The following is an 18,142-nucleotide window of genomic DNA, read 5'->3' as shown; positions in this document are numbered from 1 at the left end:
ATGGCAACCCACTCCAGTGTTCTTGCCTGGAGAATCCCAGGGATGGGGGAGCCTCATGGGCTGCAGTCTATGGGGTCACACAGAGTCGGACATGATTGAAGCAACTTAGCAGCAGCAGCAGCAACATAAAAAAAAAAAAAAAAAAACCACAAAGACATGAAGCAAGTGACACTTTAATATACTGTTGGTGCCAATGCAAAAAAAAAAAAAAAGGTATATACACTCAGGAAAAACTTGGAAGTTTCACATAAATAGACACTTACCATATGACTCCAAACTATACATACTCTGAAGAAGTAAAACTTATGTTGACCTAAAAACCTATACACAAATGTTTACAACAGCCCTGTTCTTAACTGCCTGCCACAAACTAGACAAATCCCAAATGCCCTTCAATAGACAAATGGACTAAAAAAAAAAAACTGGTACAGTCATCCAGTGAAATATCACTCTGCGATACAAAGTGCCTCTACTGATGCTGGAAATGCTCCCAAGAAACACAGAGAAGTTGTGACGCCAAAAAAAGCTGAATTATTTGATATGCACCAGATTGAGATCTGTAGCTACGACTGACCTCCATTTCAAGATAAATGAACCCAGGGTAAGGACTATTATTAAATTTAAAAAATAAAAGACAGGAAATTTGTGAAGCTGTCACTCACTGCAGCTGTCCCAGCATACAGTTGAAAACTTTGCACTTTTTACTCATATCGAAAATGCAACTTTTAATTCAGGATTGCTATAAGAAAGGCATACCAACAGACTCTAGTATGATTCAAGAAAAACAGCAAAATCATTGCATGAAAACTTAAAGCAAGAGGAAGATGAAGAATGTGAAGTTGGGAGAATTTAATGCCAGCAAAGGATAGTTTGATAATTTTAGAAAGAGGTTTGGCTTTACAAATGTCAAGATAATCGGTGAAACAGCTTCTGCTGTCCAAGAGACAGCAGCAGAGTTCTCAGATGCCATTAGAAAATTACTGAGGAGAAAGGATATCTGTCTGAAAAGGTTTTTACTGCAGACAAAGGTGCCCTATTCTGGGACGGGGCGGGGGGATTCACAAAGGATATTTATTAGTGTAAAAAAAAGAGAGAGAGAGGGGGAGGAAGAGAAGGAAGCAAACACCAGGATTTAAGAGAGGAAGAGACTGGCTAACGCCACTGTTTTGTGCAAATGCAGCTGGGTTTATGGTCCAGACTGCCCTCCTCTATAAAGCTACTAATTTTTGAGCCTTGAGGGAAAAGATAAACATCAGTTGCCAATCTTTTGGTTATAAAACAAGGACTGGATGAGAATCCAATCCAGAAAAAGGAATGGTTCCACTGACATATTCCCTAAGTCAGGAAGTATTTGGCCAGTGAAGAACTACTTTTTAAAGTTCTTCTGTTATTGGACAATGTCCCCTGGCCATTGTTATTGAACAACGACCCCATGAGTTCAATAATGAAGGCGTTAGTTACCTATTTGCCCTCATACACAATGTCTCTAATTCAGCCTCTAGATCAGGGGGTCAAAGGACCTTTAAGGCTCATCGTACATAAAGCTACAGAATAGGTTGGCAACACTCACAGAAGAGGACCCTGACAGAGATCATGAAGGTCTGGAAGGATTACACCACTGAAGATGCCACTGTTGTTAAGTTTTTAAAAAACCATGAAAGCCATCAATCCTGAAACAAAAAATTCCCAGTGGAGAAAACTATGTCCATATGTTGTAAATGACTTAACAGCATTTACAACAGAGCCAATCAAGGAAACCATGAAAGAGTATAGATACGGCAAAAAAAAAAAAAAAAAAGTGGAGGATGAAGGGTTTCAAGACAGGGATCTTGGAGAAATTCAAGAGCTAACAGACAATACGCAACAGGAATTAATAGGAATGCTTCCAAAGCAGACAATGAGAAAGATGACATAGAAACAGCAGTGCCAGAAAACAGACTGACACGAGATAATCTCCCAGAAGGGTGCTGATTATTCAAGACAGCTTTTGACTTCTTTTATGAGGTGGATCCTTCTATGATACAGGCAGTGAAACTAAACCAAGCTGTGAAAGAAGGATTGGTAACTACAGAAATGTTTTTAGAAAAATGAAAAAGCCAAAAAAGTCAGACAAAAATTTTATCTCCGTAATGTTACACCAAGCAGGCCTGCCTCTCAGTACAATGAATTCCTCATTAAATTACTCTTTATTTTTGTCATCTTGCAGAGTAACAGAGTTGACTTTCGTATATTTTAGCCACTTAAAACCTTTATTCCAAAGTCCAACTTTCAACAATCCATGTTTTTTCCAGTAAAATTAACTTAATTCATTAAAAATCAGTTTGTCAGAGCTACTTTCATGTACATGTTAAAGTAGCATTCTATTTTTAATTTTTCTCAGATAATCAAACTATATTAAAAAAACACCAGCATCTCATTTGTTAGAGCTAAGTGAACCAGATCTTTCTGAAGTCAGTAAACTTCAAAATAAATTCATCCTAGATATCTGGGTTTATTTTTTTGCCAATACATGAATAGCCCTTCTAACAGCCAATATTGAAAATATGTACATTTAACCGATGCACTCCACCAAGTGATCTCAAATGGCACTGGCACTGTTATGGCTAACCCATCCAGCAACCCATTTCCAAAGCATCTCAAAAGACTGAATACCTCAAAGAAGCCTATCAGGATGAGCAATGAAAAATAAACCGGAGCCACAAGAGATTACAGAACACACAAAGAGATCTGTCAATTCAACACTCTAAAAAGAGATGCTGCAGAGTTGGGTCAGACTCAGCAGTCCAGTGGGATGTGAGAACTTAATGAAACTAGGCTTGTTCTTGGATATGCCCTAAAGTTCCAAGCTTAAAAATCTCAATGAAATGGATAAATTTCTATTTTAAAGAAAAACTAGTTACTCAACAAATTTTTAGAAATCAACAGATCAATCCAGGAATAAAATCAGAAAGTGGTCTTAAAAAATGACCTCATAAAAAGTTACAAAAAAAAAAGCTTGTTTTAAAGACTTTTTCAAAACTTCTATAGAACACAAAATACATCTACAAAGCTTCACTATTTAAAAATAATCAGTATTTGAAATAATATGAATGTTATTCAGACCAAAGATTGCACCCAAAAATGTACTCGCTCAAATAGAAATGGTTCTAAACTATCAACAAAGGGAATTCAAATGCATAATTAGATAATTGGCTATTACAACTAAGCAAGGTCTATCATGGGATAGGTTTAATCTTGGAAAATCTAATTTGTCATATAAATAGATGTAATATGAAAAACCACATGATCCACAGATTCTAAAATAAGCATTCAATAAAAATTAGCCTTTGTGAACCTGATCCCCCTGGCCCCAGTAAAGAGTCCACAGTGTGAGGTCTTAACCTCAAGCTTTGCCCCAGAAAACGTAAGTTTGGGGCTAAAACAGCAAATCAGTGTCTCTCAGGACAACTATATTTAGAACATATAAATTCAAAACTAAGTTATATTAGGGTAATGGTTCTCAACCAAGATAATTCTGCCCCATAGGGGACACTTTGGAATGTCTGGAGACATTTTTGGTGGTTAAAACTCAGGCAATTCTATTGGCATCTACTGGGTAGAGGTTAGGGATGCTGCTAAGCACCCATCAAAACACAGGATAGACTCTTAGCAAGTAGTTTCTGGCACCAAATGTCAACACAAAACCGCCACAAAACTCTGTATAAGGGTAACATACTACATACAGATGTTCATCTCATACCATATCCCACAGTTCCAACTGAGTAAAAGAGAACTCTTCACACACACACACAAACAAAAGGAAGCAGACAGGCAGGAGAGAAGGAAATGGAAGCAAATATCAAAATTATAGAGAAAGAAGAAATTTCTAAACTAAAGCAAACAAACTGAAAACTGGGAAGACTAATAATTGAAAGTGTTTGTAAGAACCAAAAAGACAACTATGAAAACCCAGAATGAAAATGAAGTAAAAGAAAGTGAACTATTTAAAAAGTACACTAAACCACTCTAAGAATTAAATCCTCAAAAAAATTATTTTATGTAACAACTTGGTTGCAAGAAGAAATTGGGGGAGTAGTTCTGGTGGAATATGTTTTAAACACTTAATTTAAAAATATTGATCTTTTTAAAACAAAAATATCTGAAAACTTAAAACTCTTAAAAATCCCTAATTTTTTAAAAGATCATACACAAAAATATTTAAGATAATAACACTATAAAAGTTTTGACTGTTCTGCACTAATAATTCCATATTTTTTTGATAATGAAATATCATCTAATGAAGAAATAATAATTCACACAAATTCCAAGTAGGTTTAAGCAGTAAGAACATTCACTAGGGAATGTTTACTTTGGTTTGGATAAATACAATACAGATAAATAGCACAATGGCATCATCTAACTGGGTATGTCAAATTAACCTTATTCACATCATAACACCTATATAATTATAGGACCTAACTTTATTTATATTATAGCAACTTTTATAGTAATAACCTTTATTATAGAAAAGTCAAAATATAGAAAGTTACACAAAAATGAACAGAAACACACTTCCCTATAAGCTTTATTGCCAAAGAAGTAGCTGTATGATAAGAAACACTTTATAATGGTTCCACATCTTATTTCCTATTTATTTTTAGTATTTTTAGTTATTTTCAGGGTTAATTTTTTTTTTTTTTTTTTTACCATAAACCAAACATCTTTACCAGAAATTTATTTCCAGGACTATCTTCACCATAAATGGAGAAATGAAAAAACCACTGTCCTACTCTATGTGACGTCATAAACTGCAGCATGACAGGCTTCCCTGTCCTTCACTATCTCCCGGAGTTTGTTCAAACTCAAGCCCTTTGAATCAGTGATGCCATCCAACACCTCATCCTCTGTCGTCCTCTTCCCGTGCCCTCAATCTTTCCCAGTATCAGAGTCTTATCCAGTGAGTCAGCTCTTCGCATCAGGTGGCCAAAGTATTGGAGCTTCAGCTTCAGTATTAGTCCTTCCAATGAATATTCATCGTTCATTTCCTTTAGGATTGACTGGTTTGACTTCCTTGAAATCCAAGGGACTCTCAAGAGTCTTCTCATCAACACAATTCAAAAGCATCAATTTCTCAGCACTCAGCCTTCTTTATGGTCCAACTCTCACATCTGTACATCACTACTGGAAAAACCATAGATTTGACTATATGGACATGTGTCAGCAAAGTGATGTCTCTGCTTAATATGCTGTCTAGATTTGTCTTAGCTTCTTAGCTTTTCTTCCAAGGAGCAAACATCTTTTAATTTCATGGCTGCAATCACTGTCCACAGTGATTCTGGAGCCCAAGAAAGTAAAGTCTGTCACTGTTTCCATTGTTTCCCCATCTATTTGCCATGAAGTAATGGGATTGGATGCCATGATCTTAGTTTTCTGAATGCTGAGTTTTAAACCAGCTTTTTCACTCTCCTCTTTCACCCTCATCAAGAGCCTCTTAGTTCCTCTTCACTTTCTATCATCAGAGTGGTATCATCTGCATATCTGAGGTTGTTGATATCTCCTGGCAATCTTCATTCCACCTGTGATTCATCTAGTCTGGCATTTTGCAACCTTTTAGCTATATGCATAATATTAGAATTTCTATAATTTACTTCCTCAAGCTTGTTAAACACAGAACTGATAATCAGCATTTCTTAGAGCAGAGATAAATAAATGCAGTCATTCTTAAGATATCACACACAAAACCCACCTCTCCTTTCTGTATTTCACATAAGAGTGTGAAAAGTATGCAAAGTATCATATGCTTTTACCACACAGTAAAAGACAAGAAAATAAAATTTGGTATAAAGAAGCTTTTACATAGCATTGCATTCCTTTAAACATTACTAAATCAGATCAATAGGTGACAGACACCCAAAAACAACCTTAAGCAAAGTTTAAAAACAAAAAAGGATTTCAATCTCACAAAAATTAAGAATTAGCCCAAAACAAATTATGTGCATGTGATGTCTCCTCCCAAAATAATAAATCCTAAAAACAACAAATTTACAAAATCTTAAAAAGCAAATAAGTTGGAAAATTCAATTAAATATTCCTCAGATTTTTAATCCACTATTAACTCTGAAAAAACACTAGAAATTAATTTTAAGCACATTTGAAGCCAGATTTTTAAAAATACCAATAAATTTTTGTCAAATTTTATAGAACTCACCCCCTCAAAAAAAAAAAAATCCTATGATTCCCCTATTATTGACTGATAAATGAGTAAAAGAACAAGGTGTAATACAGTTAAAATGTAAGTCTTTTGAGAGAAAATAGTAACACAAATTCATGAACAATGTGTAAATTAATTCACAATTTTTAGGTAATAAATATTTAAATTTGTTCATTTTTAAACCATATTAGGGGGTTTCCATGAATGCTCAAACTACCGCACAATTGCACTCATCTCACACGCTAGTAAAGTAATGCTCAAAATTCTCCAAGCCAGGCTTCAGAAATACGTGAACCGTGAACTTCCTGATGTTCGAGCATGTTTTAGAAAAGGCAAAGGAACCAGAGATCAAATTGCCAACATCTGCTGGATCATGGAAAAAGCAAGAGAGTTCCAGAAAAACATCTATTTCTGCTTTACTGACTATGCCAAAGCCTATGACTGTGTGGATCACAATAAACTGTGGAAAATTCTGAAAGAGAGGGGAATACCAGACCACCTGACCTGCCTCTTGAGAAATCTGTATGCAGGTCAGGAAGCAACAGTTAGAACTGGACATGGAACAACAGACTGGTTCCAAACAGGAAAAGGAGTATGTCAAGGCTGTATATTATCACCCTGCTTATTTAACTTATATGCAGAGTACATCATGAGAAACGCTGGGCTGGAAGAAACAGAAGCTGGAATCAAGATTGCCGGGAGAAATATCAATAACCTCAGATATGTAGATGATACCACCCTTATGGCCGAAAGTGAAGAGGAACTCAAAAGCCTCTTGATGAAAGTGAAAGTGGAGAGTGAAAAAGTTGGCTTAAAGCTCAACATTCAGAAAATGAAGATCAGAGCATCTGGTCCCATCACTTCATGGAAAATAGATGGGGAAACAGTGTCAGACTTTATTTTGGGGGGCTCCAAAATCACTGCAGATGGTGACTGCAGTCATGAAATTAAAAGACGCTTACTCCTTGGAAGAAACGTTATGACCAACCTAGACAGCATATTCAAAAGCAGAGACATTACTTTGCCAACAAAGATCCATCTAGTCAAGGCTATGGTTTTTCCAGTGGTCATGTATGGATGTGAGAATTGGACTGTGAAGAAGGCTGAGCACTGAAGAATTGATGCTTTTGAACTGTGGTGTTGGAGAAGACTCTTGAGAGTCCCTTGGACTGCAAGGAGATCCAACCAGTCCATTCTGAAGGAGATAAGCCCTGGGATTTCTTTGGAGGGAATGATGCTGAAGCTGAAACTAAAGTACTTTGGCCACCTCATGCGAAGAGTTGACTCACTGGAAAAGAGTCTGATGCTGGGAGGGATTGGGGGCAGCAGGAGAAGGGGACGACAGAGGATGAGATGGCTGGATGGCATCACTGACTCGATGGACGTGAGTCTGAGCGAACTCCGGGAGTTGGTGCTGGACAGGGAGGCCTGGCCTGCTGTGATTCATGGGGTTGCAAAGAGTCGGACACGACTGAGCAACTGAACTGAACTGATGAGAATATACACTTGTTATTTAATCACAATAAATTATCAATAATTAAATATCTAATAAAAAACTAATTGGTAAAGGCCAAAAATGGTTTATTTACAGAAACCTATAATAGTTCAATTCCTTACATAACTATTTATAATTGCATAGTACTTATAAAATGTTTTCACATATACTCACTAGATTCACAAAAGCCTTTAAGATTTACATTCTAAAACTGCATCCTCTAGTCAGTAACCGCCACCCACAGGTAATATGAAGCACCTGAATCGTGGCTAGTCCAAACTGATTATAAATGTGTAATACATACTAGATTCCAAAGACAGAAAAAAAGTACACAAATTAATGACTATTATATTGAACATGTTAAAAAAAACATATCCAAAACATTTAATTTCACCTTTCCTGTATTTTTTAACACAGCTACTAGAAAATTTTTAATTATATATGTAATTTATCAATTTAGTATGCCTCAAAGAACGTATGTATAGCTGCTTCATAATACCCATTTAAGATGATATAATTTTATAGTTCAACAACATTGTTCAAGTTATTTTAAACAAACTTTTTAAAGCAAATTATGCCTAAATTTATTTAACAGAAGAATCATAAAGAAATGTCTCTCAATTGAAAAATAAGCAATTTCCCCTTTATTTAGTAGAAATATGTAACCTCATTCTAACATTCATGGAGTAGGCAAGCTGCAGATCCACCTGACAAGATGTTCAATATCCTTGATTACTGATTCTCTACTAAAGGGACTTAAAGAGTCTCAGTGAGTCATACAGGAAAGATTAAAGAGTTCACAGTTGACCTCTGAACAACATAGGGGTTAGGAGTGCCAATCTTCCTCACAGTTGAAAATTCAAATATAATTTATAGTCAGCTCTTTGGACCAACAGTTCTGCATTCACAAATTCAACCAACCGAAGACCCTATAGTACTGTGTTATTTACTACTGAAAAAATCTATATAAGTGGACCTGGGAAGTTCAAACCAACGGTCAACTGTTTTTTAAAAAGAAAGTGAGACCTCATCCACTCCAGTTACTCCAATTAAAACACTATTGAATCACAAACATGGTGAACACACAGCAAGCTCCCAATTTTCTGTGAGTTACTAAGAGTATTAAGTTTTTTTAATAGTATAAAATAAATTATGGGGTCTCTGGCATACATAAGTTCCAGGCAAGTAAGATTATTACATATAAAAGACAGTAATAATATAGGAATTTTTATTTAGGCTTTAAACTGTAAGGTTCTAATCATAAGTTCAGTTGGGTTGCATAGAATGTAAGAAATTTAGGCAATTTTTGTGGGAAAGAGGTTACCTAGAAATTTAATAGCCTTTACATTTGACATTTATTTAGGCTTTAAACTGTAAGGTTCTAATCATAAGTTCAGTTGGGTTACATAGAATGTAAGAAATTTAGGCAATTTTTGTGGGAAAGAGGTTACCTAGAAATTTAATAGCCTTTACATTTGACATTCATTCTGAAAATTCATCGACAGATTTGTTTTCATCATGTAAGGTAATTTTTTTAACTGCTTCAAAAAAGTGTGCTGGATAAAAATGGTCTAATTAAGAGGCAAGAAAAAATGGAGTCTTCATCTTAAACACCTTAAACACATGCACATGTGCACACACACGAACCCTCCAAAGCAGCAAGGCAAAATACGCATCAGGGCACCTTCTGCTGCAGTAGAACAGGAGTTTTAATTAAAGTCTAATTAAAAACAAAAAAACCCCTGATAGTAAAACACATTCTAACTATTAAGTCTAACAACAATTAGGAAAAAAACATAGAAGAGTATACATTTTCTTGAAAGTGTGTTAGTTGCTCAGTCGTGACCGACTCTGTGAACCCATGGACTGTAGTCTGCCAGGCTCCTCTGCCCATGGAATTCTCCAGCCAAGAATACTGGAGTGGGCTGCCACGCCCTCCTCAAGGGGATCTTCCTGACCCAGGGATTGAATCTGGGTCTCCTGAGATACTTTACTGTCTGAGCCACTAGGGAAGCCCATACATTTGAAAGACCAACTTTAAATATGTTTCCTAAAATCATTACACGCTGCTTCAGCCAAGACTAGATGATCTCAATTGTACAAATGTATGAAATTCTATATTTATAAACCAAAGCAAACAACTTGGCACTTGATTATTATAATAATCACGATAAATACATATACTGTAAGAATAGAACTCTGATAATTAACAAAGTCAGCCTAGATGTTAAGTAAATTCTGACCTCCTCAGTACCGGGGCACTGATAGACACTAAGAAGGTTAGTACGGTTTTAGTACTTCAGGTAAAAGGATCTTGAAGAAATCAGTTCAAATGAAGGTGTGCTTCACTCTAAAGGTTCAGTACCAGGAGGAGAGAAAAAAATATCCTGGCTACTGTCAAGGACTCATGACGTCACTGGTCAAATGAAGAGAAACGAACAAATCCTATTTGACTTCCAATGCAGGAATCTATATCCTAATCTTCCTTATACTTCTATTATATTTTGACATTTCTGACACTGATACTTTCTTAATGTACTAAATTCCCTTTCTAAATGGATTTCTGGTGATCCATGAGCTAAGTTTTATTCCTATTATGATGTCTTATTCCTTTCACAACATTCAGCCATCCCAACCCAGTGATGACACTCATCAACAACTGGAGTGAAGGAGACATGGGAGCATGTACATCAGAATCTCCTGTGTGAAATTTTTGAAATCCAAATGACTTTAATAACGTGCCCAACCTCTAACACTGCTGTAAACCACTGGATGTGTATGTGTCCTAATGTTCCTCGCACCGAACACACCATTAATCACATTCCTCACAGTAAGACAAATAATTCTGGATTTATCTCTCTCTCATTGAAAGCTCTTTTCTTTGACAAAAAGCTCTTTTCTCTGACCTTGGGACAGAACCTTTCTCTTCATGTTGGTGGTAACTGTTATTGTTACCACACTTAAAGTATTTTTCCACTGGGAACTCCTAGTGATTAGATGTCACAGTCACTCCCTAAGAATTACCTGGACACTGGATCATCAAAAAGAACCAGAGCTACATGGCACTAAAATAGTCACTGGAATTCAGGATCCTATGTTAGTCATCTCTGCTTTGAAACTTAGTTGAGAAGTAAAATGTGATCATGAAGGCAAGTGGAGTAAGTAAACAAAATTTTAAAGATTAAAAACACAAGTCTACTGGAGGCAATGGAAAGGAACGATATGGTATAATGAGATTCCAGGAAAGAGTCCATAAAACTGCCATATCTGACACTAGATCAACATTTTAAGCTAGGTATCATTTTAGAATAATGAATACTTAAACAGTAGAGTTACTTGTAAGAGTAAAAGCTCCTTTAAATACAAACAACCAGTAAACATGCTTTCAGTTGAAATAAAAGAATCAAAGAATAGAACATTCAGGCAACTGAGGTCTTCAGAAACTATCAAACAAAACCCAAGAAACAGAAAAGAGGTAATGTCATTTAGTCCAAAAGAAGAAACACTGAGACCCTAAAAAGAAAATACCTAACTCACCTGGGGCTAAAACCAAGTGATTATAACTGAAAAATGAAAGTATAGCACAGTCTTGGGTCAGAGAAGCCCTAGTAGATTATGAAGGGAACTCTAGACGCTTACTGCTGCTGCTAAGTCTCTTCAGTCATGTCCGACTCCATGCGACCCCACAGACGGCAGCCCACCAGGCTCCCCTGTCCCTGGGATTCTCCAGGCAAGAACACTGGAGTGAGTTGCCATTTCCTTCTCCAATGCATGAAAGTGAAAAGTGAAAGTGAAGTCGCTCAGTCGTGTCCGACTCTTAGCGACCCCATGGACTGCAGCCTACCAGGCTCCTCCATCCATGGGATTTTCCAGGCAAGAGTACTGGAGTGGCGTGCCATTGCCTTCTCCTATACGCTTACTAGTAGTGATAAAAGACTGTGAACTAGTCTGAACGTCTATCCAATATAAGCAAACCTAAAAGAAAGCTGTGGATAATATAGAGTGGGGGAGCATGAGGGAGGACTGAAAAGGGCAGATATACTCTACTAAAAAACAAAGCAAAACCAAGAAAGGTCGTTCTAATAACTAACCTAATACCACTTCAGTGAAATTGTTCAGGAACAATCAGTGGTACTTTCAAGTTTCTTATGGCTTACTCTATCATTTATTATTATATTGGCAGCTAAAACTACTTAAAACTGTTAAGGATTGTACACTTGTTTCTCAAACAGAAGGGTATACTGAAATTTTGTAATCTGCTTTGTCTTGGGTGAGAAAGGAGAGGAACAGGTGAAAAAAGCAGCCAAAAAAAAAGAGCATATGTATCAAATCCCTGCGACCAAGTAAACAGAGGAAGTGCTAAACTGTGAGCAAGAAATATCCTCAAGCACTGAGACAGAAAATCTCCTTTCATCCCAGTTACCCAGGACAACTTGTAACACACACACAGATTCAGCTACTGATGTAGTGCCAAGCAGAAAATAAGTAAGATCAACAGTTTAATAAGAGTTCAGTTACCTTGTCAATATTACTGCCTGGCTCACCCTAAACAATCCAATAACTAAGCTCACTTTTGTTCTCAGGAACAAATACCTTACCTTTTATCTCTCATAAGAAATGTGGACCTTGACTGGTTTTGTTTCTCCCCTGCTAGCTCTCTAAAGCCTACTGCTAAAACCCATTTCCTCCCTTTTCCAAGATACCAGTCTGAACCTCTCCAGGGTGCCTGCTGCTCACCACCATGCCAAGCTGGCCAACTTCACCTGTCTGTGCACTGGCTTTTGCTAGAATGTATTCTTCATGCTGAGAGGCTAACTACAGGCATACATGGACCTTCATCCAGATTTCTCAGGCCAGTGTTCTGGCCTCTCCATTGAAAAAGAACTAATTCCGCTTGAGGAACTATTGCCTAATAGCTGGATATCAAATTTCACAATTAACAAAGTCACAGATCCATCATAATGATTACCAATTTACCTAAATTTCAATCACGTCATATTAGGTTTTATTCCCCTTTCTTTTCTGAACACAAACTCCAACAGCTTTCAGATCTTTCACAACTTGCACCAGTTTACAGCTTCTGCAGCTGTCCTTCTCCCACCCAAATCAAGAATCTTCACCTCTTTCTTTGCCTATGTTCAACCTCTTGACATGACACCACTTTTAAAACACATTAAAAATGGTATCATACTTAAAAGGTATTTCATAGAGGGTATTCCATGACACAGAAGAGGAGGGAAAAAAAAAATCACAGATTGGATTACTTACAAATAAAAATTTGAAGGTATTTTTGATTGACAACATGGAATGAACCAAAAGCACTTTATGTCTTATCTTAAATGTCCTAAAATTTAGATCATCTTATTAAGTTAATAAGACATCATCTTACTTGGCTAACTCCTCATTTAGAGAGGTACATGGCAAACTTCAAGCTGGTTTTTATGGAAAAATATATTATGAACGTGTATTTTCACCCTAAATGTGATTTTATAGACTTATATCTATCCAAATTTGAAGCACTTAAGACAAATCTGATTACAAGTACTTACTAATTAAAGAATACAACTGATTATTTACTAGGATTCAACTTTGAAACAAAATTCCCTAATATTTCACTTTCGTGTTCTGGATTAGTTAATTGAAGTAAATCCTGAAATTAAAAGGTGAGCTACTAGCAGGCAATTTCTAGTTGCCCTTACTTATCTGGGTGAATCAAGATTTTCTCCAAACAATGAGCCAAAGAAATACATATCTGTATTATAGAATTGTACATATTATCTCTAAACCAACTGTGTGTTTCTGTCCATTAACTGCCTCATAATTTAAACATGTTGACTTGTTATATGTCATATGTTAAAAGTTCATAACCTTATTTAAAATTCAGAAATATCAAGTCCTTAAAATCCACTTATTTTTTCAAAAATCAGAAGTTACATATAGTAACACTTTGTGCCAATTGCTTTCTGTCTTATTCCACTCCAAAATGCAGATCTGTACTTTCCCAATAAGAAATATAAGTACTGTCTTTCCATCTCGCTAACACTCTCCCCAAATTCTTTCCCACAGAATGCCTCAAATTTCCTTATAAGCATTCTTCCACATTTAACCAAATGTCAAAACTAAAAACAGTGCTTAAAAGATAAACTTCAAGTAAGTCTCTACGAGCACTCATCCCACTTAGTTTTTCCTACTCTACTAACCTTACTACCAACGCTGGACTTTCTCACAGTATATACCAAATGTTGAAAGTTATCTATTTCTGCATTGGTACAAAAGCATTTCATCCCACTGGTCTTTAAAGATAATAAAGGTCAAACATTGAGCATTATTTTTTTCAAGCTGGTGCAAGAATTGGGGAAATTTATTTGAAAATTTTTATTTTTTTAATTTATTTTATTGATTTATTTTATTTCATCATTTGAAAATAACAGCAACCTACACTGGCACTGTTCTAAGCATTTTACAAGTATTAACTCATTCAATCCTCCTAATAACCTGAGGTTGATAGTTTTATCGCATTTATAGATTAAGAAACTAAAGCTCAGTCACAACAGCTCCTAGACAGAAGAGCCAGGATTTGACTTTAAACTGTCCCAGTTCAGAGTCCATGCTTTTAACTCTCGCTGTACCACCTAAATGTCAAGAACCATCACTTAATGGCTATCCAAGTTACTTCAAAGTGAAGAAATTAAAGATTTTTCATTTCGTGGTAAATTAGATAAAATATCATGTAAGTATTTTAAGCTATCATCTTTTATTTTTTTCTGGCCATGCTGCAGGGCTTGTGGGATTTTCATTCCCTGACCAGGAACTGAACCAGGGCCCTTGGCAGTGAGGCTCAGATCTCTACCCACTGGACCACCAGGGAATCCCTTAAGCTGTCATCTCAGAACACAAGAAAGAAAGACTTATGACAGTGAAATCAAGCACCTTAGACTTATATTAAAGAAAAAACTCCTTAAATGATTTTGACAGTTTTATTATGAATGCATGACCAATAAATTTAAAGTACACATTCGTCTGACAAATACCTTTCAAAAATTAACTGCACATGCCCCCAAGTAACCAAACTTTAAAATACATTCTGGACAGTCCAGTTGAGTACTCAAACATCACACTGTACTAAGATAATACGGCAGAACTCACCTAGGCAGAACACAGCAAAGTCACTGAGTGAAGGCCTCTGGACAACCAAAACAGACACTCCAAAGTGGCAAGGATGGACACTCGCTATTCTCAAAGAAGATCTCACACACCAAATAAGGGTCAACTCATTTTTTCCTTTGCAGAACTACAAATTTGATTTCCGCAGGAAAAAAATGCTGTAGAAAAACTGGTGATGAGAGGGTGAAGGGGGACACTGATCACAGTAACAAGCACATCCAACAGCAAAGCACGAAAAATACTTACTCCAAAATGCAAAGAAATCTGATCAGGAGTCCTATATACAATCCAACAGATAGATCCTCAACGAACCACAGTAACTGAAGGTCACAAATGATGACCCTAGGTCATCAAAAGATTTAATTATACTCACATCCTATTTAAAACAGAAAAGAATTACACATTTAATTTTAGTATGATCTGCACTCAAAGTGGTTTTATAATTTGAAGCTTAAAGGATAAACCCTCAATTACCCAGTAAGCTCAACTAATCAATTAGAAATTCACTGGAAAGTCCCAAGTAACAAAGGTTTTACTGTTTCTAAGTTTAAGAGCACTTTGTGCACAAAAGTTACCTGAAAGCAAAAGGGAGACAGATTATAAAACTGTAAAGTCTAGGAAAACACAGAAGAGCTACTGCGACTGTTTATAAACACTATGCTTAAAGCATTTCCCACAAGACAATGTGTGGGCAGTAGGTGCCACATCAGCAGTCCTGTGTTTGTCCTGCTTCTAAATCGTTTGTTAGTCTCATGAATTATTAATTTCAGTTAATAGTTTGTTGAGATGAAGCAGCACCAATTCTTTCCTGAACTGCAAAAAGTGAGAGCGTCCTTCTGATTACAGAACCAACAATGGGATTACTCTTACAAAGCATACATATGCCTTACGGTGACACAGTTTGATTTTTTTTAAAGTTCTCTTTTAAACTGCTTTTCATTTTCAAAGGTTTTAGAGAGATAGCGCCTAGCCCACATCGAACTTTTGTTATCAAAAGAATTGTTACACTACTCAACAAAACTCCCTTTCAAACCAGACTGCAACACATTCCTTCTCTAGCGCCAAACAAAACTTTAAAGCACACTGTAAATAACCTATAAGGCCTTGTACTTTTCTCCCCTTCTAGCGAGGAAGTCTAACTCCAAACAGGAAACTGCTTCTCAAAGGGTTCAACGCAGAAATCCTACTCAACTCCAATCCAGTTCTCAGGAAGAGATTTAATATTTAAGTGCCAACACACTTGCCTGGGTAGAAACGGAGCAAATATTCAAGCTTCCCTGCCCCTGAGATACCCCTTGAAAGTTTCAGGCTGGGGGGAAAAAAAGGCCTTTTCTAACAAACCAAAAAAAGTGCTTTAAAAGGCCAATCTCTAAAAAGGTTCGCAGAAGATATAGAAGTTGAAAGTGCTACGCGGTCAAGATTTTCGATCATCCTTCCCCCAACCCACTAGGATCTGGGACGATAAGCGCTGGCAAAGGAGGGAAGTTCGGTGCAGAGAGGAGCTGGGCGGGGGGCGAAGTGATCGGACCGCCCCTCGCCCATCCCCTCACCTTTCCCGAGACCAGGAAAAGAGGTGGCGAGAAAAGCACGAGACAGGAAAAGCAGCCTGGGGCCCCGCAACCAGCTTCTCCGCGAGATGAGCCAGGTGGGAGGCAGAGCGAGGAGGGGACACAGGGAGCGGGCCGTGTGGCATAGCAGGGACCGACGCCCACCCCCACCCCCTACCCCACCCCGCCGAGGTCGAGAAAGGGAACCGCCTCCCCGAATCCGGAAGGTCGGAGCGGGTGGCGAGGAGCGCGCTCGAGTCCCTTACCCATGCTGGGGGCTCCGGCGGGGAGCAGCCCGGCGCCCGCTGCTCCTCCTCCCGCTGCTCGCGCGGCCGCTCCGGCGGCAGGAGGCGGGCCCTCCGCTCGGCTCTAGCCCGGCTGAGCTCAGGCGGGACAAGGAGGCGCCTCCATTCGCCCGTGGCGCTCCCCGGCCAGTCCGGTCCCCACGGCCCGCAAGGAACAGGCGGCGGCTGCGGCTCCTCACTCGTGGCGGCCGGAGGGCCCTCCCCCGCCCGCCCAGCCGGCGGTTTTCCCACCCCCGGTCGCTCCTGCCACGGGGCGGGACCTGCCGGTTCGTCCTGGCCGTCGGCTCCAACGCAGAGCCCAGCCCCGCAGCCCGCCCCTGGCAGCTCCGTCAGCGCCCGCCGTCCTCGAACGCGACGCCAAAGAGTGAGGTGGAGACCCGGACAGAGGCCGGGAAGGTGCCGGGAGCAGGGCCGGGAGGAGGAAAATCTCGCGAGAATCCCCAGGCCGCCCTGCCCCGCCCCCGTGCGTTCCGGCTCACCGCTGCGCTGGGGCTGCTGCCAGGTGCGGTTACGTCACGGCCGGGACTCTCACGCCGCCCGCGTCCAGGTGCGCGGAGCGGATGAGGGAGACAAGCGGCGTAGCTGCGGTCACTTCTCTGCCTTGAGGTTCGAAGCAGCTGGGACGGGCGTTTTGTGTGGTTTGTCGCCTCCGATGGATTGACAGAGGTTTTGCTGATAGGCAAAGTGAGGCTGGGCTGCCCCACTTTGCACTGTTGTTTTTGTACGCCAGGCTTCGGGGGACCTGAAAGAGACCGCGAGAGAAACGTGCAAGAGTATAGAGAAAGAGAGAACCCACTTTCCTTCGACCTTTAGAGACCCAGCTGCAAACAGGACCTGCGGTTTACCTTGCAAAGTTCTGTATGAATTAGAAGCATTTCTTCATCGGAAAAAAAAAAAAAAAATCATAGGCACAAAATAAATTCTTTTACAGGATTCAATTAGTGGATTCCTTTAGTTTCTGTCTGCTGAAGGCAACTTTCTAAATACCCTTTTCTGTTTTGAAAATATAAATTGCTACCTGATGGGGAGCAGGGCCGGAGAGTCATAATCTGAAATACTGGCTGGTTTTTTTTTTTTTCCCTAGTCGCAATATGAAGAAGAACATAGGATTGTTGTAATCAGACGTTAAAACAGAGCACAACCCTATGGTCCTTGCCCCCCACCCCCATCCCGGAAACCATGTCCTCTGCCTACCTTTTGTCTGGGGAAAACTTTAGTCAAAGAATAAGTTTAATCAGAGAAGTGAGAAACGCAGAAACAGAAGAAAACAGCCAAAGGAGACTAAATAATAATAATGTAGTCACTAGGCATAGTCAGTTCAGTTAAGTTCAGTCGCTCAGTCGTGTCCGACTCTTTGCGACCCCATGAATCGCAGCATGCCAGGCCTCCCTGTCCATCACCAATTCCCGGAGTTCACTCAGACTCACCTCCATCGAGTCAG

At 38.8% G+C, this 18,142-nt stretch overlaps 1 protein-coding gene across 1 annotated transcript in view; it reads right to left on the bottom strand.

Annotated features, from left to right (window-relative positions):
* Nucleotides 1-17,117, bottom strand: part of CD2AP (CD2 associated protein) — an 86,273-nt gene extending 69,156 nt beyond the window's left edge. The window contains exon 1 of the mRNA XM_070778079.1: nucleotides 16,663-17,117. Coding sequence (XP_070634180.1) covers nucleotides 16,663-16,666 — 4 coding nt within the window. The 5' untranslated portion in view covers nucleotides 16,667-17,117. The remainder of the gene's footprint in view (nucleotides 1-16,662) is intronic.
* Between the last annotated feature and the right edge of the window lie 1,025 nt (nucleotides 17,118-18,142).

The sequence above is a fragment of the Bos indicus genome, chromosome 23 (genome assembly GCF_029378745.1).
Source record: "Bos indicus isolate NIAB-ARS_2022 breed Sahiwal x Tharparkar chromosome 23, NIAB-ARS_B.indTharparkar_mat_pri_1.0, whole genome shotgun sequence".
NCBI lineage: Eukaryota > Metazoa > Chordata > Mammalia > Artiodactyla > Bovidae > Bos > Bos indicus.
Note: the sequence above shows the minus strand (reverse complement) of the source record. Positions and strands in the feature narration are given on the sequence as shown.